The sequence below is a fragment of the Eriocheir sinensis genome, chromosome 4 (assembly GCF_024679095.1).
Source record: "Eriocheir sinensis breed Jianghai 21 chromosome 4, ASM2467909v1, whole genome shotgun sequence".
Taxonomy (NCBI): domain Eukaryota; kingdom Metazoa; phylum Arthropoda; class Malacostraca; order Decapoda; family Varunidae; genus Eriocheir; species Eriocheir sinensis.
Genome location: NC_066512.1, coordinates 20639788 through 20663957, shown reverse-complemented (window position 1 = coordinate 20663957; position 24170 = coordinate 20639788). Strand labels below are relative to the sequence as shown.

Sequence of the window (24170 nt, the reverse complement as noted above, 5' to 3'; positions counted from 1 at the left end):
TTTCATCGTTACTACTATAATTATCGCTGTTACTATTATAATCTTCATCCTTAATCCTTGTCTTGTTTTTCTTTTCAACAAACTCATCATTATTTATCTTTCTCTCAATCTATCTATCTATCTATCTAACTATCTATCTATCACCGGCAGGAGGCCACGGAGGAGGTGAGCCCCATGTTCGATGTGGAGGTGAACGCGGAGGGCACCACGTTGGTCCTCACCCCCACGCAGGAGGGGCTGCTGGGGGGGCTGCGGATGGTGCTGCGGGCGTGTGAGGTCACCGTGCTTACCCTGCATCCCCTCCTCCCGTACTTCAGCCCGCAGGATAGGTGAGTGATGCCAGGAGTAGGGGTGGAAGGGTGAGCTGGGGTAGGGGTGGAAGGGGGTGGTATTCATTGAGTCTGGATGGTTATTTTTCCCGGTAGGAGTCTGACCTAGGCAGAACGTCAACCGAGGTACTTATTAAAAATTTAGTCACTGTTAACGAATACTATTAACAACTAACATACATAAATATTTGGTAGCACAGCGCTGGAACATATGTCTCTTTCCCTCCCGCCCGTCCCATTCCGTTCCTTCCCTTTTAACCTTTTCTTTTTCCTTTTCCTTTCCTTAAACCTTCCCTTTAACCCTTGCTTTTAACGAACACTATAAACACCTAATGCATTGTAGCATAGCGCTGGGATGCATATATCTTTTCCCCCTCTACATCCCATACCATTCCTCTCCACCAGGCCTCTCTATCTTCCATCCTCTCTCTCTCCAGGCTCAGCTCAGTCCTGCAGGAGGATAACCCCGTCCTGCGCATGATGCTGGAGGACGACACCTACCTGCGGAAGACGAGCGAGCGTGTGCTGACCTTGGTGGAGGAGAGCTGGCGGAAGGTGCGGGCCGAGGTGGAGCCACTGCAGGAGTTACTGGAGCAGGCGGAGACCAAGACGCAGGACGAGGGCTTTCAAGGACGAGGTGAGGATGGATTGTGTCTGTACGTGATGTGAGATGCTCAGATTCAGTCCAGAAGTTAAGGTTAAAAATGATGATAGAGTGCGCTGTGATGGTCTCAAGGGTGTTATAGTTAAGTTCCCAAGGACGATGTCGCGTTATGGAGCTCAAGGGTAAGATGTGCGGCCTTTTGTAGGGGATCAAGAACAGGCGGGGCCGAAGAGCGTCGTTGTGTATATGTGGATCAAGGGCAAGGGTTTCCTGAGGGCGTGCATGGTGTTGAGGGTTCGAGAAGGAATTATTTTTTTACCGGACATTTTATTCCCTTTTCTTGGACGTTACTAAGTTTATGTTATGTATGATTATGAAGGTATCGATTCCAACTCCTGCATTTTTGTTTCTCTCGACATTTCATTCTCTTTTCTTTGTTATGATGATTGTTAAAGTATCGATTCCAACTCCTGCATTTTTGTTTCTCTCGACATTTCATTCTCTTTTCTTTGTTATGATGATTGTTAAAGTATCGATTCCAACTCCTGCATTTTTGTTTCTCTCGACATTTCATCCCCTTTTCTTTGTTATGATGATTGTTAAAGTATCGATTCCAACTCCTGCATTTTTGTTTCTCTCGACATTTCATTCTCTTTTCTTTGTTATGATTGTTAAAGTATCGATTCCAACTCTTGCATTTTTGTTTCTCTAGACATTTCATCCCCTTTTCTTTGTTATAACGAGCGTCAAAGTATCGATTCCAACTCCTGCATTTTTGTTACTCTCGACATTTCATTCCCTTTCTTTGTTATGACGAGTATGAAAGTATTGATTCCAACTCTTGCATATTTTATACTCTCGACATTTCATTCCCTTTTCTTTGTTATGACGAGTGTGAAGATATCGATTCCAAACTTTTGCAATTCTCTCTCAGTTTTTTCTTATTGCCCCAGTTTCGATTTTAACTCTGCCTTTATTTATTTTATCTCTTGAACTCTTTAACAATTTTTTTCTTTCTTCTTTCGGCTTCCTTGTTCTCAGTTCTTCCTTTCATTCATGCTTTCCTTATTCATGCTTTCCTCTCTTTCCCATCTTCATGCGACTTTTGGAGTGTGGCTGCGTGATGGTGATGATAATTTACGTATTTCATTCACTCTTCTTTCACAGTATTGGAGAATTTCTTGTTTATGAGTGCGGTGACTTCATTCATCAACCCTCTCTCGAAATCTGTGGTCTCTGGGGTGTGGCTATACAGAGCGAGTGACGGATGTCCCTTTTGTACATTTTCAAAGAAGGAAACTGATGGCGACTTCGTGGAATGATAAAAGTGAACCAGCGGAGATTTTTCTGTGTGAACTTCGTGTAATGCTTCCGCTCGCAGTTTGTTTCTCTGAGTATTTCCAGCAGAGGGTGAAGAAAGAAAAAAAAAGTACGATTCTCATTTTCCTTTATCTGTCCATCAAAATATGTACGAAGAAAAAGACACGTTAGGTTTAATCTACTGATGTTTATTTTTTATCTAAGACATCTGTAAAATAGTTATCTACTTCCTCTACGACGGCTAATAGGGAACATTGAAGCGTGTACGAGAATATCCGATTTCAAGGCGAGCGGATACAGTGAGTCAGAGAAAAGGGGCTGGGCGGGAGGGACGGGAGGGGAAGGGGGGGCTAGGAGGGCGGCGGCGGTGGGGGGGGCAAGGAAAGGGGGGGGGGGCGAGAGGTGGGGCGCCAGTGTGAGAATTTAGTTTAAAGTCCTGCCTGCACTCAGCTCGTGGCAAAGAAGTTATCGTTATCAAATTTTCGTACGCATTGTAAAGCTGGAAATGGAACCCGACGCCTCCGCCTTCGTTGCCTCATGCTTGATAACTTTGATAGCTACGTGGACGAGGATGACAGGTGGTAGTGAGGGGGAATCTGGAGCTGCTTTGTATAGGTCATTCGGCCTCTTGCAGTCTCACTATGTTTTCATGTTCTTACGACTAAAAGTGGTCTGACTGGTCTCTTTCCTTTTACTACTTTAAGGACTTGTAGCTAGAAGAAAAACTTATATAGATAGACAGATAAATAGATAGATAGGCAGATAGAGAGAGAGTTAGCGATTAAAAAGTGAAAAAAAAATACATACAGAAAAAGGGAAAGCGAGAGTTTGAAGAGGCAGAGAGAGATAAATAGCTAGAAGAGAAACATATAGATAGATAGATATACAGATAAATAGATAAATAGATAGATAGGCAGAGAGAGAGAGAGAGAGAGAGAGAGAGAGAGAGAGAGAGAGAGAGAGAGAGAGAGAGAGAGAGAGAGAGAGAGAGAGAGAGAGAGAGAGAGAGAGAGAGAGAGAGAGAGAGAGAGAGAGAACACAAAGGAACACAAAGGAAGAACAAACAACAGCAGACCTGCTGGTCCTTACGAGGTTGTTTGTGACAAGCTACACTAACTATCCAATCAAAGGTGGAAGATGAAGGACAGCAAAGGCGAAGGCTCCTCCCCACCCCCCCATCCCTCCAGCCAAAGCTGGCAGGAAAGGAAAAAGAATCATGCAGCATGGAAATTATGTAGGAAAGAGAAAAGAACTACCATTACTGCTACCACTAAGCGGGCGATAAAAGCGGACAAGGACACCAGTATTCGAAAGAACTTAACGTTATTACGACAATGAGCAATATCGTAGTTGCTGGTTGGATTCAAAACACTTGTCTAATATATTCTTGAAGGCCGTAACTGTTGTCCTATCAACGACATCACAAGGTAGAGAGTTCCAAACATTAACAACTCGATTGAAGAAGAAGTGTTTAGCTTCGTGCGACGAGAATCTTTTACCACTTATCTTCAAATTGTGATTTCTTCTTGTTCTATTTGATCGATCAATTGTAAGAGAGAGAGAGAGAGAGAGAGAGAGAGAGAGAGAGAGAGAGAGAGAGAGAGAGAGAGAGAGAGAGAGAGAGAGAGAGAGAGAGAGAGAGAGAGAGAGAGAGAGAGAGTTAGCGATTAAAAACGAATAAAAAAATACATACAGAAAAAGGGAGAGCGAGAGAGCTTGAAGAGGCACAGAGAGATAGACTGAAAGAGAATGAGAGAGAATGTAAAATGAAAAAGATACAAAGAGGTATCATTTCTGTGACCCGAGATAGCTATACAAAAGGAAAGGAGAGAGCAAGCGGAAGAGAGAGAAAGAAGCAATGAAAAAAAAGTATACACGCTATGTGGTCCTCAAGATTAAGATTAAGGCCTCCACCACAAAAGGGAGTGACGTGAATGGATCCAGTTCACACGCCGTCACCTGTCCCTGACCCCGAGCCGCCCCGCCCACGCACCGCCTCCTTTCCTTCCTTCATGACCGCCTGTGTGTCAGTGGTGGTGGTGGTGGTGGTGGTGGTGGGGTCCTTTGTGCTCTCTGGTCAGCCTTCAGGAGGTTTAAAGGGACCTTGAGGGAAGAGAGAAGAGGAGGAGGAGGATGGAAGGGGAGGAGAGGGCGGTTTTTGAGTACAGGATATGAGGTGTGGGTGCTGGTGGTGGTGGTGGTGGTGGGTGTGGACGATGATGATGGTGGAGGGAAGGAGAGTTTGTGATGAAGGGGGTGAATGGTGGTAATAATGATGATGATGATAATAATGAGATGTGGATGGTGGTGATGCTGGGTGTGATGAGGAGTTGGATGGTGATCGGGAAGGAGGGGGGGAGGGGGGAATGGAGGAACGTGAGTGGTAGTAATAATAATGATGATAATGATAATGGTAATAACTGAAGGTTTATTTAGTCCTCCCAAAAGTTACCAGGTTTATGAAAATGTGTCGTAACAATGCTGTTTTTTTTTTTTTTTTTTTTTTTTTTTACAGCAAAGGAGACAGTTCAAGGGCACACAAAAAGCAAACATTAATAAAAAAAAAAAGCCCGCTACTCACTGCTCCTAAAAAGAAAGAGGTGGCCGAAAGATAGGTCAGTTTCGGGTGAATATCCGAAAAAAAAAACATGTCAAGAAAATCTGACGGCATAAAAAAAATGGTGGTGTGGGGAGGAAGGAAGGAGGAGGAAGGGGGAAGGTGGGAGGAAGAAGGAAGGGGGAAGGGAGGCGGTGGGGGGGCGTGAGTCGTGGCGGTAATGGCAGGAGGGACAGGAAGGAGAAGACTGGTGTTCGGAGCACGTGACCCGGGAAACCGCGCCGTGGTCACCTGTTCCTCGTGTCCTCGCCCGCGCGTTCTACCTTGAAGGCCACGGCACGCCTCACCGACCTCAAGTATGCGTCGCGCGAAATCCCTGAGGGTCATATCCTAACACACTTCGTCCCCCAAGCACACTTATTTGACTAGACTTTCGTAGGAGTTTCGGGCATTTCCAGGGGTAGTTTTATGACCCTTCTGCTGTACCATGATCTTAAAAACAACTCATAAGAACCCGACTGATTTCCTTCACCGACTTTTGGAAATATGTGATGTAAGGAGTGGAAGGCGTCTGACAATACCGATCTGAATCCCATGATCGGTGCGCCAGGCGTGTTATTGAGTACCTCGCATACGTCACCGCCGCCCCGTGTCGACGCCGCGCTCAGGGGAGTCATTAGCATGGAGTCTTTCAAGGGTGACGCCGACTCGTGCGCCGTACGTGCCACCAACCAGCTTTCCGCCCCCGCCTGTTTTGCCGCCGCGACGAATGGGAAGGGACGGAGTAATGAAGGGGATGTAAGTGATGCTGAAACTGGGGAATGAACGAAGTGGTTGTGGAGAGGGATCGTTCAAAATAAGGCAGTTTGTATATAGATTCCTGGTTTAGTTGTTGCACATACACACACTGAAAGGAAAAGGTGAGGATGGAAAGTAAGACAATAGAGTTAAAATATCCTAGTACAAGTTGTTAAGAGATACAAGATGGGGAGAGAAAGGGAAATACCACGCTGGCTATATTTACAGTGGTTTGCTTGTTGATTTTTACGCGTTCCATATTGTTTCTCTCTCTATCTATCTATTTATCTATCTATCTATCTCTTTCTCTTTTCCATGCTTGCTCTTCTATTCCTTCCATATTGTAACCCTCACATCACTTGCTTCATGTATATTCTAATCATCATCATCATCATCATCACCACCACCATCATCAGCTTGTATCGTTCCATTGTAAAACCAAGCGTCTCCATTCGTCTCAGTCTTGTGTCTTTATCAGTAGTTTCGTATTTCGACTCGGTTCTAATTTCAAGTTTAATCTATTGTGTGACGTTAATGAGCGTTGGTTCCTGCATGGTCGTTTTCTCCTTCCCTATTGCTTCCCTGACACGACCCTCACACACCATCGTCCTTGCATTGCTTCGGTAAATAATGTGTCCTCTTTACGGCATGGTGCTAATTCACGTTGGCGGTTGGATTTTTTTTTTAATGTTCCTTTTTTTCCAGTTTGTTGTTTGGAACGTGTTGGGTTTCCTCACTTGTTCTTATTATCTATTACTTTTCTCCATGAATGCTGTTTGTCTCATGTTGTAATTCACTCACTGTCTCCATCATGATTATCGGTGATGGGACGGGTGGATAGGGGAAGGGATGTTGATGGGACTGGTGGATAGGGAAAGGGCTGGTGATGGGACTGGTGGAGAGTGGAAGGGTTGGTAATGGGACTGGTGGATAGGGGAAGGAATGGTGATGGGACTGGTGGAAAGGGATGGTGATGGGACTGGTGGAGAGGGGAAGGAATGGTGTTGGGACTGGTGGAAAGGGAAAGGGATGGTGATGGGACTGGTGGATAGGGGAAGGGCTGGTGATGGGACTGGTGGATAGGGGAAGGGCTGGTGATGGGACTGGTGGATAGGGGAAGGGCTGGTGATGGGACTGGTGGAAAGGGGAAGGGCTGGTGATGGGACTGGTGGAAAGGGAAAGGGATGGTGATGGGACTGGTGGAAAGGGAAAGGGATGGTGATGGGACTGATATATAGAGGAAGGAATGGTGATGGGACTGGTGGAGAGGGAAAGGGCTGGTGATGGGACTGATATATAGAGGAAGGAATGGTGATGGGACTGGTGGAAAGGGAAAGGGATGGTGATGGGACTGGTGGAAAGGGAAAGGGATGGTGATGGGACTGATATATAGAGGAAGGAATGGTGATGGGACTGGTGGAGAGGGAAAGGGCTGGTGATGGGACTGATATATAGAGGAAGGAATGGTGATGGGACTGGTGGATAGGGAAAGGGCTGGTGATGGGACTGATATATAGAGGAAGGAATGGTGATGGGACTGGTGGAGAGGGAAAGGGATGGTGATGGGACTGGTGGATAGGGAAAGGGATGGTGATGGGACTGATATATAGAGGAAGGAATGGTGATGGGACTGGTGGAGAGGGAAAGGGATGGTGATGGGACTGGTGGAGAGGGAAAGGGATGGTGATGGGACTGATATATAGAGGAAGGAATGGTGATGGGACTGGTGGAGAGGGAAAGGGATGGTGATGGGACTGGTGGAGAGGGAAAGGGATGGTGATGGGACTGGTGGATAGGGAAAGGGATGGTGATGGGACTGGTGGAGAGGGAAAGGGATGGTGATGGGACTGGTGGAGAGGGAAAGGGATGGTGATGGGACTGGTGGATAGGGAAAGGGATGGTGATGGGACTGGTGGAAAGGGGAAGGTCTGGTGATGGGACTGGTGGATGGGAAGGTATGGTGATGGGACTGTTTGAGAGGGAAAGGGATGGTGATGGGACTGGTGGATAGGGAAAGGGATGGTGATGGGACTGATATATAGAGGAAGGGCTGGTGATGGGACTGGTGGAGAGGGGAAGGAATGGTGATGGGACTGGTGGATAGGGAAAGGGCTGGTGATGGGACTGGTGGATAGGGAAAGGACTGGTGATGGGACTGGTGGATAGGGGAAGGGTTGGTAATGGGACTGGTGGATAGGGCAAGGGCTGGTGATGGGACTGGTGGATAGGGGAAGGGCTGGTGATGGGACTGGTGGATAGGGGAAGGGCTGGTGATGGGACTGGTGGTTAGGGGAAGGGCTGGTGATGGGACTGGTGGATAGGGGAAGGGCTGGTGATGGGACTGGTGGATAGGGGAAGGGCTGGTGATGGGACTGGTGGATAGGGCAAGGGCTGGGAATGGGACTGGTGGAAGGGAAGGACTGGTGATGGGACTGGTGGAAAGGGGAAGGGCTGGTGATGGGACTGGTGGAAAGGGGAAGGGCTGGTGATGGGACTGGTGGAAAGGGGAAGGGCTGGTGATGGGACTGGTGGAAAGGGGAAGGGCTGGTGATGGGACTGGTGGAAAGGGGAAGGGCTGGTGATGGGACTGGTGGATAGGGAAAGGGCTGGTGATGGGACTAGTGGATAGGGGAAGGGCTGGTAATGGGACTGGTGGATAGGGAAAGGGCTGGTAATGGGACTGGTGGATAGGGAAAGGACTGGTAATGGGACTGGTGGATAGGGGAAGGGCTGGTAATGGGACTGGTGGATAGGGAAAGGACTGGTAATGGGACTGGTGGATAGGGAAAGGACTGGTGATGGGACTGGTGGATAGGGAAAGGGCTGGTAATGGGACTGGTGGAAAGGGAAAGGGATGACGATGGGACTGGTGGATAGGGAAAGGGATGACGATGGGACTGGTGGAAAGGGAAAGGGATGGTGATGGGACTGGTGGATAGGGGAAGGGCTGGTGATGGGACTGGTGGATAGGGAAAGGACTGGTAATGGGACTGGTGGATAGGGAAAGGGCTGGTAATGGGACTAGTGGATAGGGGAAGGGCTGGTGATGGGACTGGTGGATAGGGAAAGGACTGGTGATGGGACTGGTGGATAGGGAAAGGACTGGTGATGGGACTGGTGGATAGGGAAAGGACTGGTGATGGGACTGGTGGATAGGGAAAGGGCTGGTAATGGGACTGGTGGATAGGGGAAGGGTTGGTAATGGGACTGGTGGAAAGGGAAAGGGATGACGATGGGACTGGTGGATAGGGAAAGGGATGACGATGGGACTGGTGGAAAGGGAAAGGGATGGTGATGGGACTGGTGGAAAGGGAAAGGGATGGTGATGGGACTGGTGGATAGGGAAAGGACTGGTGATGGGACTGGTGGATAGGGAAAGGGCTGGTAATGGGACTGGTGGATAGGGGAAGGGCTGGTGATGGGACTGGTGGATAGGGAAAGGGATGGTGATGGGTATACCTTTGATTGTTTGTTGTACGCTCCCTCTTGTGACAATATCGCTGACATTACTCTCATCTGTACCTACACATTACATATATTTGATTTACTCCTTATTGCAGGATGTTTGTGTGAGTTGCGTTTCTTATTTATTCTTATCGGTGCAACTAACTTCCGTTCTCCGTTGTTTGATGAATGTGGAGCAGGAGCAAGGACAGTGAAATGACAAGGACACCAATAATAAGGAAACAGAGTAAAGAACTACCACAACAATAACAGAAGAGAAACACTTGTCTTGGTCTTGAGCGGGAGTTCGCTTCGTTGTCATCTACTTCGAAATGGCCGTTGACTTCCCACTCTCCCACTACAGCTGAGGAGAACGACTAGTAAACATGTGCTAACCCTTACACCCTCATCACTCATCTACTCCTTCTCGTTCATTTTGGTATAGTTCTCTCTCTCTCTCTCTCCCTTTCGCATCCGTAGCATTGGGAGTCGTAGCGAAGGTAGTCCCACAATATCATCTGCTTTGCTCCGTGTTCTTCAGAGCTGGGCGAGCTGGGCGGGTGGCTGGCGCGCGTGGAGGACCTGGTGGAGAGGGCGCGGGACCTGAAGGAGGTGGTGCGCCTCGGCCTGCTACAGGTGGACCAGACGGCCGCCAGGAAGGTGTTGGTCACGTCCTTCCGCCAGCAGCAGCAGCGCATACACCAGGACGTCAGCCAGTGAGTCCCTTTTTGCCGAGTCCTTTGTTGAGTCTGACCGACGATATGGTAACACACACACACACACACACACACACACACTTTAATAACTGGAACAAGTACTCAAGGTTTTGGGACTTGCACCAATGTAACAACTATTTACATAAGATTACAGCACTGTATGGCTGATGAGGGACCATGAGCTCGTACACATATTTTTCTTGTATACTGCAATTACGTGAATACAGTTAGAGAAGCAAACACAGCGTATCCAAATTTTTTTTCATACAGACGAGTTATGCAATGTTAACAACTACTTAGATTTTTCAAAAGGTAGACGTATATATCTTTAACTGTTATATTCTTGTCTCATCATCATAGATATAATTAAATTCCTTCCATTTATTTCTCTCTCAACTGAATTCGGTACCCATGAAACAAAGGAAACAGTAACACCATCTGCATGTTTGTTCTGTATAATTATCTAAATGATGCGATTTTCTTTTGTGTGTGAGTGCCATTGTTTTCACAGCTGTGCATTAATAATTAACCATTTTTCTTCGTGTGTGTGTGTGTGTGTGTGTGTGTGTGTGTGTGCTGCAGGAGCTTCGACCAGCGCGTGCGGAAGTTGCTGGCGGACGCTAACGACAAGTGGCTGGGGCTTGAGCTGGCTCCCGTGACGGCCCAGCAGGTGGTGACGCTGCTCAGCTACGTGTCGGAGGTGAAGGAGCAGGTGAGCCAGGTGTTGCGTTGCTGTTGGGGGAGGGGGGGGAGGTGGTGGTGGGGGAGGGAGGGAAGGGTGATACTGTGAATGGTTTTAGGGGTTTCGTTGTTGTTGTTGGTGGTGGTGGTGGAGGTGGTGGTAGTGGTGGTGTTTGTTGTCGGTGGTGGCCTTGTTATTTTTTGGTGGTGTAATTATTGGTGGTGGTGGTGGTGGTGGTGGTAGAGGACGACGAGGGAGTGGTGGTGGTGGTGGTGCTGCCGCTTCCTTTCTTACGCCATAAACCTTTAATGAATACAACGTCACTAATGAGCCGGAAGTAGTGAAGCGAAGATCTTAACAAACTTCGTAACGTGGCATTTCCGCTGATTTCAACACTTAGGTAACGCGGTACAGTGGAGTGTAGTATCGAGAGAGCTGGAAGAATCTAATTATAACTAAGCCCACATCCACCTTCAGCCTCACTACACTTTCCTTTGGTTCATGGGTCGTATTATAAGATATTTCGCCGTCCAAGAACACATATTTGACAAGGCTTTCGTAGGAGTTGTGGGCATTTCCAGGAGTAGTTTTATGGCCCTAGTGGTAGTTTGACCCTTCTTCTGTACCGTGAACCTAAAGAAACACTCATTAGAACGCGGCTGACCCCCTCTTTGACCTTTAGAAATAGGCGATGTGAGAAGCGAGAGTCTTTTAATACCTACCTATGTGTTTTCTCCCTGTAACACCATCAGTCTCACCTTCTATACATGCCTAGCTATCCTTCAGTTTAGTCTATATGTTTTCTCTCTCTTTCTTCTGACATCTTGAAACTTCCTTAATATGTAGCTATACGTCTATATACTTCTGCTCTACTCTCTCTTATAGCTATAATTCCCTTTTGTCTACATGTCTTCTCCCTGTGTCGCTGAGTTCTGCTTGTTGCATATTTTTACTCATTCTTCCTTGCAAGTTATTATGTGCCAACCCTCGCATTTGTTTCCCCTCGTGGTCAGTCAAGTCATTACTATTTCCACCTTTCATTCCCTATAAATTTCCCGGCGCCATATGACCCAGACGTTGCGGCGCCAAGACACGACGAACCAATAATCACTATAAATTTAAATCATATAACTAATCTTAGCATGATATTTAGTTTCTTATAAAGTTCGATGATAATAATTAAGGTCAGTTTAGCGCATGAGAGTAGTTAGTAAGGTGTAGGTGTTTGATTTTGCTTACCTGGAGAAGGAAGAAATGGAAGGAGTGGTTATGGTTGAATGTTATAATGAAGTAAGTGACGGGAGAGAACAAAGGTCGTAATAGACTGGGTGAGGACAATTGTAGTAGAGAATAGAGGGACACATTGTTGGAGGGAGAGATGTTACCTGTGAATGACTGATGCTACCTGTGTGTGTTGACAGATGGAGGACGTGAACGAAGAGGAGAAGGTGATCCGTGAGGTGTACCAAATGATCCAAGGCTACCACATCACCCTGCACCCAGAGGTAAGACAGAGAGAGAAAGGTATATTTATTTATGTATTGTGTGTCTGACTGTGTGCATGTGAAAGAAGGCGTGTAAGGCTGAGGGAAGCGGAAAGGAAGAATATCGATACAAAGTTGGTGAATGTAAAATGTCAATAGCATCGGGTGTTCCCAGGCGGTCACTCATCCAAGTACTGACCAGACCCAACGCTGTTTAACTTCGCTGATCGGACGAGAAGCGGTGCTCTCAGCGTGGTGTTGCCATTGATGGAGTGAAGTCTAAGAAGCAAGGAAAAATAAGAATGACAAAGGTTACTGGAAGAGGTAGGAGAGGTAGAAAAAAGATGGAGAGAATGAAGGGACAAAATCTGATGAATGAAGAGATGAGCTTGTCTGCAGTGGCGAAGTTAAACAATGTTGGGTCTGGTCAGTACTTGGATGGGTGACCGCCTGAGAACACTAGATGCTGTTGGCGTGTTATATTCAGCTTTATCCTACAACCTTTTTTTATCCTTCTATCTCATCCGAACACTGAGCAAATACTTCATCCATCCCTTGCAGATTCACTATAAATATTTCTTTTGTCATCAACCTCTCAGCCCCTTCCGCTCCCTCCCCCAGATACACAACAAATACGAGGCGCTGCAGAAGGAGGTGAAGCGCCTCCGTAAGTCTATCCACCGCAGCCTCATGGAACTGCCGGCGTCCGTGAGGAAGCTGAATCACCTGCTGGAGAAGGAGATCGAGGAGGTGGACACAGAGACCACCAAACTGGCCGAGCAGGTGCAGGTCAGTGTCGGGCCGAGTGCAGGGAGGTGCTGAGGGGGTGTATTTAATAATAACAATAATAATAATAATAATAATAATAATAATAATAATAATAATAATAATAATAATAATAATAATAATAATAATAATAATAATAATAATTACCACAGTTAATTAAGAGTTGTAGTCACGGCCTGAATATATATACAAACAAAAGTAAATGCAGTAGTAGCCGGGAATAATGATTATAACAAAAGAAAATTACGGTGAAAGATGCGAAAACTTTTGACAGATAAACAACAGGCAAATTATAGTTACAACAGAATGAAGGTAGTCAGTCCTGCATACAAAGCTGTGTGTTCTGCGGGGAGGGAGGGGAGAAGCACGTGAAGTCTGGAATTACTGGTGTGTGTGTGTGTGTGTGTGTGTGTGTGTGTGTGTGTGTGTGTGTGTGTGTGTGTGTCACCGTCTCCCCACCCTCTCCGCCAGGCCCTAAGGTTCCTGCGGGTGACAAGTGACCGGGAGGAGGCCCTCAAGATGCTGGAGGCCGCCGAGGCACGCGCCTCCACCATCCGTTCGCAGGCGGCGACCATCATGGAGTACCAGACCAGGTTCCAGGTGAGGAGGAGGAGGAGGAGAAAGGTTTCAGACAAGCATACAGACAGAAATGTCTTATACTAGACAGGATTTAAATATTAACAAAAGTGATGATTGTAATAGTATTTTTTGTTTGTTTTCTGAAACATTTACATATTTTTATTTATAAAAAGCAAAGCGTGCATCGACATTTGATTAAGGTTTTGAAGTGAATGGAGGACTTTTATAATGGTGGTGTTTATAAGGTTCTTGTCGGATAAGAGCAGAATGGGACCCGTAGAATACACCATCAATTAAGAATTCATTAAATTTAGAAACTGTTGGGAAGAATAGATGATGTTATGTTTACAGAAGCTGCACTGTGTAAACCGACTGGCCTCGTGCAAACTTCATGTGTTTTCATGCTATTATGTTCATAAGATTAAGAAAGAAGAAAAAAAAAGCAGAAAAGTGGAAAGGAAAGATGTGCAGGGAGAGAAGGGAGACTGGAAGAACGAGATGGTAATGAAAAAAATATGACGGACAGGGAAAGGGAAAATAAACAAAAAATGGAGAATGAAAGTGTAAAAGAGGATATCAAGTGTGGAGTTCATTGTCACTTTTTCTTGTGTGTGTAAATAAAAGCTGAGCGTAATTTGACTAATAAACTTTACTCAGGTACTTGTATATTTGTTTACTTGACGTTTTTATTCACGTTAATCTGTGTGTGTGTGTGTGTGTGTGTGTGTGTGTGTGTGTGTGTGTGTGTGTGTGTGTGTGTGTGTGTGTGTGTGCATGAGTATAATCCACCATAACTCTCACCCTCATAACTCTTCCTCCTCCAGCTGAATGTGTGTCCCTTCAAGGAGCTGGGCGAGGTGGAGGAGGAGATCAACCTGAAGATGCTACTCTGGCGCTCCCTGTCCGAGTGGGAGGACCTCACGAAGCAGTGGTACCAGGTAGGCGGAGGGGCAGGTGAGAGGGAAAGGTGTGCAGGGGGGAGAGGGAGGAGGGAGAGAAGATATGGTGAAGGAGATTGAAGAATAGGAGAAAGGTGTATTGTGTGTGTGTGTGTGTGTGTGTGTGTGTGTGTGTGTGTGTGTGTAAAGGAGGAAGCGAGGGAGAATGGTATAAACAGTTTTAGGGTCAAGGGGAAGGAAATGGAGGCGTGTACTGTAGTAATTCTAATGACTTGATGACATAATGACACACACACACACACACACACACACACACACACACACACACACACACACACACACACACACACATGGTCGTCTATAAATACAAAAAATACACATAAACAACTCAATCACGACAATAGTACAAAATAGCATTGAAGTAATAATAATAGGAAAAATAAATTCTAAACGTTATATCGAAATTATTAACATTTACCATTTAAATTCTCGCTCCCCTTAAAAAAATAGTAGAAAAATAATGCGCCGAATCCTTGCATGTATTTTTATTTCATCGTTTTCTTGTCTCTTGCATTTTTTCTTTTTCTTTTTTCCTCATGAACTTTCACCCCGGCAGGAAGGAAGTGTGAATGAGCTCTCAGGAAATGGGCCGAGACGGTCACTCTCTTCTCAAGGCCGCAAGGGTAGAAAAAAATATGGTGGAGACACAAAAAATAGAAATGAAATATAAAGAGAATGAAAGGAAAAATAAATAAAGATGATGATTGAGATGGAAAGGAAAACCAATCAAAGACTTAAATGGAAAAACAACAACAGAGAAAACAAAGTAAAACAGAACTATGTTGAAAATGAGAAATGGGGTAAAATAAACGAGGGGGAGGAGGAGGAGGAGGAGGAGGGGAAGGAGGGATGCTTGAGTCATTGTTTCTCTCTCTCTCTCTCTCTCTCTCTCTCTCTCTCTCTCTCTCTCTCTCTCTCTCTCTCTCTCTCTCTCTCTCTCTCTCTCTCTCTCTCTCTCTCTCTCTCTCTCCTCCCTTTCCTTTCCTCCCTCTACTGCATGACGTCGCCGCGGCCTTGAGGGATGTCGAGGCCCCTGACACACACACACACACACACACACACACACACACACACACACACACACACACACACACACACACACACACACACACACACACTTTTTTCTCTTTTCCCTTTCTTGTTTTCCGTCAGTGTTCCCGAAGGTTGTGTTTTATTGTGCGTCCCTCCATGAGTCGAGTCCATAGCTTCGAAATAAAGGATCCGGGGAAAAGGAGGAGGAGAAGGAAGGCAACGAGCTCGTCCTGTGGCGCGTGGCTGCTGTGCTCATCTCCGTTTTCTTCCCTTATTGGTGGTTTGGCGTTTACGGTTATTTCTTCCTTTCATATACCGTTTAACTTTCTTGGGCACAACTTTTATCTTTGCCTCCGAGTCTGCAGCGAGTCTGTCTTACTTGGAATCAGGCAAATCGGGTCACATGTGGAGTCTTATTCAATGTCACGTGTATGGACAGTTATGAGCGGTTGGAAATTGGAGTTGGTTGTACGTCAGATATGCGACAGTTGGCCATGAAAATATCGACCTTCTTACGAACAACCGAACAGAAAATGAGCAAAACTGGCGATGTGATAGGCGCTAAGAACTACGTGAAGCTAATTTTAAACCATGGAGGAAAGGCAACATTTCACTTTCTATAAAACGTAAGCTCTAACTTCACCCCTCGTGGTTGGCGCTAAGAACTACGTGAGCTAATTTTGAACCAGGAAAGGCAACATTTCACTCTCTAGAAAACGTAGGCTCTAACTCACCCCCCCAGCACCACGAGCAGGACCTTACTCATCTCTGCCCCTTTCATTCCCCATTCACATTTTATTCATAAGTTCATGTAGTGAGGTAATGTTAACTTCCATGGCTTGTTGTAACAGTTATAGAGAGGAGTCTAACCCATGATGATCTGGGTCTGCAAGCAGGATGATGGAAGAGTGAACCATTCAGCCTTGCAAGAACCTAATGACCCAACTGATACTTACTGGTTCTTTGATCTCTCACTCGCAATGGGAAAAAAACTATACATTCCTTTGAGCTCCTTCCCTTCTTCACCATTCTTCACTTCCTCCCCGTGTTCCTCCCGCACGCGCGCCTTCACACGTGGCTGCGCGGCGGGATATGGTGCCATTCAGCCTGGCTTTGGAGACACACCGAAGCATGTGACGGAGGCTGACGGGCGTGACGGGAGAGTGACTACACCAAGGCAGACTTTACTGGGACATTCACCTCCCACGCAGAGACCAACAAACACATACACTGGGAAAAAGAGAACACACACACACACACACACACACACCAGCTAACAATTGTAATAACAGTAACATTGAACGAGTAATAATTAACGTTTTGTGTAAATGTGTGTGTGTGTGTGTGTGTGTGTGTGTGTGTGTGTGTGTGTGTGTGTGTGTGTGTGTGTGTCGCCCCCCCAGAGTGAGGTGCGGGGCCTGGACGTGGGCAAGGTGACGCAGGTGACCCTCCAGTACCGCTCCAAAGTGGACTACCTCATGGGCGCCACCGAGCACACCGACGTCCTGCTGCACCTTCACGGCCTCGTCACGCACCTGCAGGACAAGGTGAGTCGCGCGCAGGGTGGGGCCGCCAATTTGTACGCACCCTTCTCTTTATTTCAGGCAGGGTACACTTTGTCATCTAATGGGAAGAGTAATAATGATCGTGATGATAATGATAATAAAAGTGATAATGATAATAATATTCATAAACTCTAAGGTTGGTATCATCAACTATTTCTAAAGGTCAGAGAAGTGATCAATCGAGTTCTAATAGGTGTTTCTTTAGGCTCATGGTACTGAGGAAGGGTCAAACTACCACAAGGGTCGTAAAACTACTTCTGGAAATGCCCTCAACTCGTATGAAAGCCGTGGCAAATATGTGAACTTGGAAGACGAAATGTTTTAAAATACGACCCTAAGAGACATTTTTTTCGTCAGTTCACGGGGTCTTTGTTGGTAATGAAGAATGTCGTTATGATGAAAGCTTATATGTTCTGACGGCCGTTGGATAGTAGAGCTTGTGACTTATTTAACAGAGAAGCAGAAGCGTGGGTAAATAAATGTTTGATGACAACACAAAATATGATTCTAAAGCATCTATCCTTATATCACTCCAGTTTTACGTTAGCTTGTGTGTACATAAAGGAATATTGAGGGTAATAAAACATACGCTATCAGTAATTCAATGTGGGTCCCTATTAAAGATCCCGACTATTATCTGCAGCCATTATTTACATTGTCATTTACATTTACATTGTCTGGGGTATGTTTACTCATTTTAACTGGAAACAATATTAATTTTATCCCAGTCACTCCACGGATCGCCATTCATCTCTCCCCCATGCTGCCCCGCGCCTTTTTTCACCTCTCTTTATTCACTTCTTTATTCACCTCTCCTCCCTTCATCCACAACCTCCCCCCCATGCATTCTGACTCACCACTGCCCATGAACTCACCTCTCCCATACGACCCATTCATCCCCATTCCCATCTCCCATTTTTAACCCTATTCCCCTCACCCCCACGGCCCACACATCTCCCTTCGCCTCTCCCTTTTCATCCCTTTCCCATTCACCCCCTCACCTCCCGTCCACCCGTCCTCCCCAGCTGCCGGTGCTAGAGGCTCTCACTGACTCCGCTCTCCGGCCGCGGCACTGGGAGGAGATTGACGCCGCCCTGGGCCAGCCGCTGCCCCGCGCCTTCACGCTGGCCCACGTGGACGAGCGGCGGCTGCACGAGCACGCCCACACCCTGCAGCAGGTGGCGCACACGGCACAGCTACAGAGGGAGATGGAGAACCGCCTCAGCCAGGTTAGTGTCGCTGTAGTTACGGCACTGCGATTAAATAGAGGCAGTTTGGGGGACATACAGATAGGGTGACGGAAATCTAGCTGGCCTGGGTAATGAATAAAACCTCCCATGCACACTGTACCCACCACGGACGTTGCGGTGTGGTTTGGGTTCCCCGTAAAAGTAAGAGACGTTTTCTAAGGGCTGAGCGCATCGTAATATCAAACAGGGGCTAATATATTCATGAACATTATACGTATTCAGTGATTATACAATGAAATAACAGTTACAGTTCATTACAATCTGAACCACAAGACGAGGAGGAAACAAAGTCGAATGCTTGTAGTTTCGTATATGGCTTTTATCAATGGTGTTGACTTTGTTGTTACTGTTAAATAATATTGATTTTGACGACCATGATATTAAACTGATCCTGCTGCTATCATTACATCCATTCCTACATCATTACTTCCACTTCGGATGGTACTACTACTGCTACTCCTCCTCCTCTTCCTCCTCCTCCTACTACTACTACTACTACTACTACTACTACTACCACTACTACTACTACTACTACTACTACTACTACTACTACTCTCCTCACAGGTGCAGCAGAAGTGGGAGGCGGCCAAGTTACCCGTGGAGGACTACACGCGGAAGGACATGTACCTGCTGGGGGCCCTGGCGCCGATAGACTCCCTGCTGCTGGAGACGGAGCTCACCCTCCACCTGCTGCTCCACTCCCAGCACGCCGTCCACATCAAGCCCGAGACCGTCAAGTGGAAGAACACGCACACCATCATCAAACACACGCTGGTGAGATGGATAGATAGATAGATAGATAGATAGATAGGAAGAGATAGAGTGAAACTAAAATAAATTCAGATGTAATAAAGGCACTGGCAACAAATTATAAATAAATGAGTAATCTTAATGCAACAGACTTATAAGTGAGTTGGGGCGTCATGTGTGTGTAAAGTTACTTATCTCTCTCTCTCTCTCTCTCTCTCTCTCTCTCTCTCTCTCTCTCTCTCTCTCTCTCTCTCTCTCTCTCTCTCTCTCTCTCTCTCTCCCTCTCCCAGTCCGCCCTTCGTGACTTCGAGGAGGAGTGGCTGGCCCTCGACCCCGTTCTCACCACCTGCGTCGCGCGTGAGGTCTTCCCCCTCCACACCACCGCCTTCGCCAACGTCTCCACCTTCTGGACCGCCACGCTTGCCTCGTAGGGTTGCCGGGTTACCTTTGCACTAGTTCATTACCTGTTGGATTCCATATTTGTTTACCTGCCCGTCAGTGACCTTGATCGCATTCTATTCTATATTTTTTATGTGAGCGTTCATTATTATATTTTGCATGTCATTTTTTTCACTGGAGTTTAAACTTTATCGCGCAAGGAAGAACTGGATATAAATTACTAATGGTGGTACTTATTCCTATTGGACATCGTGGAAAGATTTAGCTGTTCAATACTGATATCACGTTTGTTACACACCTGATCTTCCTGTGACGGCTCCACGCCCTCTCCGTGCCGCAGGGTGAAGGAGGAGCCGCACATCCTGAAGCACCTGCGCGGGGGGATGCTGCACGAGGAGGTGACGCAGCACAGGACGCAGCTGCAGGGCCTCCGCGTGTGCCTGGCGCCCCTGCTGGCCATGCGCAGACAGACCTGTCCCCGCCTCTTTCTGTTGCCCGACGCAGACCTGCTGGAGCTACTCACGAAGGGGCAGGTGTGTATGTGTGTGTGTGTGTGTGTGTGTGTGTGTGTGCATGTAAGTGTGCACGTGTGCGTTTGTGTGTTGATATAACTTCATAAAAGTATGTTATTATCAGATAAAGGATGTAATTAGATTTGCATACATGTTATTACGAAGGTTTTTAAGACAAATACTCAAGGCCTTGGTTGTTGTATCCTACTAGAACATTTTGAAAACAGTATATAAGCTAACTGATGATAAATAAAAACTCCTGAATTGGACATGTACCTGCCTCCCGTCGCAGGAGCCGGAGGTGTGTCACAAGCACCTGGGCAGACTGTTCCCCGGCGTGGGTCGTCTGGTACACGGCCAGGACGGCAGGATCGTGGAGCTCGTGTCGCCTCAACGCGAGGTTCTCCATCTGGCCAAGGTGCGACGAGGTGCTGCAGAGGAGAGGAGACATGGATATTCAGCTTTTTTGTAATTACATGAGTCGTTGAACATATGCGTACTAGCCATTCCTTCACTGCAGCCCGTGGTGGCGCACCATGGCGTGGAGGACTGGCTGGGGCGGGTGGAGAGCGCCATGAGGGCCTCACTCAAGCGACTTATTCTCAAACACGCGCCTCAGGACAACCTCGACCTTGACCAGCCTCAGCTTCCACTGCAGGTAAGCAACACGGGCGTCGCAGGGCGTGGCGTTTGGTGTGTCGTCCTTCACAAGGCAGTGAGCGATGCACGCTAACACTCGAAAAATATTGGTTATCAAAACACCTTGAACGGGAAAAAAATGCATCTCTGTTTATAAGTATGTTTGGGAAACACAAACGATGGGCGTCTGTGTTTCCTTTCCACCATGTTTACACTTCCTGTGTTAAAGTGTTATGTATGTATTCGAATCTGAAGAGATACACTTCCCGAAGAACATATTACACCGCTTTTTATTTTATTGGAAGACCAGGTTCAAGGTGAAACAAATCCCAGCCATTCACTCCTTCTATAGCGCCCCTTGCGTCCTCGGCAGGTGGTGGAGGTGTGTCGCCGCATCAGGTGGCACGAGCAGGTGGCGGCAGCCATCGACTTGGCCGAACAACGCGCGGCAAAGCCAGACCTGAACGCCGTGCTGCGGGGGGTGACGCAGGAGCTGGAGGTGCTGACGACGGCTGCGAGATGGGGCGAGAGGAGTGCTGCAACGCCCCTGAGAGCCGCACGTTTTGCCTTCCTGACCACGTTGTTGCTGGAGTTACGGGACGCTACCTGCAGGCTGGTGCGCGACGGCCCCTCCTCCAGGTGTGTGTGTAGGTTCAGGTTTTCTCGAGCGACGCGTCAGCTTTCCTCAGGTAGCTCTTCCTTGTGCCACCTGACTTACCTGTGTCCCTTCTCACAGGTGCGCTTACACGTGGCTGCAACACCTGCGTCACCACGTCACGGGGGAGGGGCGTGGAGCAGGTGTGCAGGTGAGTGTGGGCGTGGACACTCTGGACTACGGCTACGAGTATCAGGGAGTGGCCACGGCTGCCGTGCCCACGCCTTCCACCCTGCGCGCCCGCCACTGCCTCCTCACCGCCGCCGCAAGGAACAAGTGTGAGCTAATCGATTGTCTTCTACTATCTGCCCCGCCTCGCCCCGCCCAGACCCGCCCCTCCCCGCCCCTCCCTGCCCCTCCTAGCCCCGCCCAGCCCCGCCCTCCCCGTCCGCCCCTATCCACTACTGAATCTCGTCCGTCTGCCATGTGTCACTCTTCCTCATAAATGTCAACTCGCTTATTCCTTCTTCCTACCCATTACATCCCTCTCCATTTTCTGTACCCCGATGAAACTCAGTCTCCCTCCCATTCCAGTCTCTATCTCTGTCTCTCTCACGCATAGCCACTCTATCTCCCACTCCCAACCCTGCATACGCCTCTCCCTTCCCATTCCATACGATATCGAGGCTCTTTTTCTTCCTCCTATTGCAGTGCGATCGTTGAACCACTCCATTCTTCCTTTGTCTCCTTCCTTTGTCTCTGCCCACACTATCCCTTCCTCATAATTTATACCTCGCTAACTTATCTCTCTCTGTAGGTATTGCTCTCTAATCTTTGTAATAATGTCACTCTGGAAGTTACACAGCCTTTCTTCGTTGACCTTGTGGTGCTACTAACGGCAGGTGGGGTGGCGGTAGGCGGCGTCGGCGGCGGGAAGACGGAGACGATCGGCGAGGTGGCGCGGGCGGCGGGTCAGTTCATGGCCACCCTCACCTGCAGCCCGAACACATCCGCTCAGGTGAGGCACGGGGAGAGAAAGATAGAGATTGGTGGGCTGGAGAGGGGAACACGGGGAGAGAGAGATAGAGATTGGTGGGCTGGAGAGGGGAACACGGGGAGAGAAAGATAGAGATTGGTGGGCTGGAGAGGGGAACACGGGGAGAGAAAGATAGAGATTGGTGGGCTGGAGAGGGGAACACGGGGAGAGAAAGATAGAGATTGGTGGGCTGGAGAGGGGAACACGGGGAGAGAAAGATAGAGATTGGTGGGCTGGAGAGGGGAACACGGGGAGAGAAAGATAGAGATTGGTGGGCTGGAGAGGGGAACACGGGGAGAGAGAGATAGAGATTGGTGGGCTGGAGAGGGAACACAGGGAGAGAAAGATAGAGATTGGTGGGCTGGAGAGGGAAGATAGAGATTGGTGGGCTGCTGGAGAGAGAAAGATAGAGATTGGTGGGCTGGAGGGGAGAAAGATAGAGATTGGTGGGCTGGAGAGGGGAACACGGGGAGAGAAAGATAGAGATTGGTGGGCTGGAGAGGGGAACACGGGGAGAGAAAGATAGAGATTGGTGGGCTGGAGAGGGGAATCACGCAAAAGAGGAGAGATGGATGGGTTGGAAAAGGGAACCACGCAGAAAAGAGATTGATGGGATGAAAAGGAGAATCATGCAAGAGAAAAGGGATAGATGGATTAGAAAGGAGAATCACAGAGAAGTATAGCAGCCTCACGAGGATGAAGAGAGAAAAGAAAGAATGACAGAGAAAACTAGAGTGTGTGGAAATGCTGTCATTGCTGAGAATACTATTTAGAAGGGAGATTTGTCTATTCTATAACGTTTACAAATAACTAAGTAATATTGCTTTCTTTATGTTCTGTCTAAATAGTATAGTTTTCTTTACGTTTGTGTCTTTTTCTTACTCTCTCTCTCTCTCTCTCTCTCTCTCTCTCTCTCTCTCTCTCTCTCTCTCTCTCTCTCTCTCTCTCTCTCTCTCTCTCTCTCTCTCTCTCTCTCTCTCTCTCTCTCTCTCTCTCTCTCTCTCTCTCTCTCTCTCTCTCTCTCTCTCTCTCTCTCTCTCTCTCTCTCTCTCTCTCTCTCTCTCTCTCTCTCTCTCTCTCTCTCTCTCTCTCTCTCTCTCTCTCTCTCTCTCTCTCTCTCTCTCTCTCTCTCTCTCTCTCTCTCTCTCTCTCTCTCTCTCTCTCTCTCTCTCTCTCTCTCTCTCTCTCTCTCTCTCTCTCTCTCTCTCTCTCTCTCTCTCTCCATCTTCCGTCTCTTTGTCTATCTCACTCTCTCTCTCTATCTCTCCATCTTCCGTCTCTTCGTCTATCTCACTCTCTCTCTCCATCTTCCGTCTCTTCGTCTGTCTCACTCTCTCTCCATCTTCCGTCTCTTCGTCCTAAAGTCTGTCCATTGTGTGTCCTTCAGAGCCTCCAGAGCATGGTAAGCGGCGGGGTTCAGGGCGGATTCTGGCTGCTTCTGGAGGAGGCCGCCCTTCTCCCGCAGCCCCTGGTGGCCCGCCTCGCCCAGTACCTGCACAGCGTCCGCCACACAAAGGCCAACGCTCTCAGAAGGTAGATGTGCCTCATATATTCACGGTGTTTTATTTTTACCTGTTGATTTACTTTGGGTTCAATCACGTCTATTTTTTTTTCTCTACATTTTCTCTACATTTTTTCTTTACATTTTTTTCTATACATTTTATTTTATCTGCTTCTCTACATTTGGTTCAATCACGTCTATTTTTTCTCTACATTTCTCTCTACATTTTTCTCTAACTTTTTTTCTCTACATTTTTTTCCTCTACATTTGGTTCATTCACGTCCGTTTTTTTTTCGTCATGGATAGATTCAGACAGACAGACAGACAGACACAGCCCCCTCCCCACCCCCCTCCCCACCCCCTCTCCCTCCCTCCCACACTACAAAGACAATCTCCATCAGGTGCATCATTGACGGGCAGGAGATGAAGCTGACGGACTCCTTCAGCCTCTTCCTGACGGTGACCAGTCCGAGCGGCGTGTCCGGAGCATCGCCACAGCCACCCTGCCCGCTCCTCAACCACCCCCTCGCCCCCCACCTCGCCCCCGTCACCGTCTGTCTCCCCAGCACTGGTAGGTCACACTCGACACCCTTCTCTTCCCTTTCGCAAATCTTCTATACCGTGTAATTTCAA

At 47.6% G+C, this 24170-nt stretch overlaps 1 protein-coding gene and 1 pseudogene across 1 annotated transcript; one reads left to right on the top strand and one right to left on the bottom strand.

The window, feature by feature from the left end:
* The first annotated feature begins 154 nt into the window (after positions 1-154).
* Positions 155-24170, top strand: LOC127009781 (dynein axonemal heavy chain 6-like). Its single transcript, XM_050883143.1, has 20 exons — positions 155-329; positions 767-966; positions 9594-9768; positions 10351-10480; positions 11872-11955; positions 12556-12723; positions 13192-13320; positions 14124-14237; positions 16694-16837; positions 17881-18084; positions 18670-18879; positions 19146-19282; positions 19595-19787; positions 20059-20184; positions 20287-20424; positions 20779-21044; positions 21142-21338; positions 21903-22018; positions 23424-23569; positions 23939-24170. Exons 1-20 carry the CDS (start codon positions 175-177, stop codon positions 24162-24164), a joined length of 3258 nt encoding a protein of 1085 aa, XP_050739100.1. The 5' UTR covers positions 155-174; the 3' UTR covers positions 24165-24170.
* LOC126982397 (5S ribosomal RNA) lies at positions 12085-12203 on the bottom strand (annotated as a pseudogene).

Bases quoted from the DNA above. Each gene is read 5' to 3' on its own strand.
- LOC127009781 (XM_050883143.1), top strand. From the start codon at position 175: ATGTTCGATGTGGAGGTGAACGCGGAGGGCACCACGTTGGTCCTCACC. The intron at 13,321-14,123 runs GTGAGGAGGAGG...TTCCTCCTCCAG, and splicing joins AGTACCAGACCAGGTTCCAG to CTGAATGTGTGTCCCTTCAA. The intron at 21,339-21,902 runs GTGAGCTAATCG...TACTAACGGCAG, and splicing joins CGCCGCCGCAAGGAACAAGT to GTGGGGTGGCGGTAGGCGGC.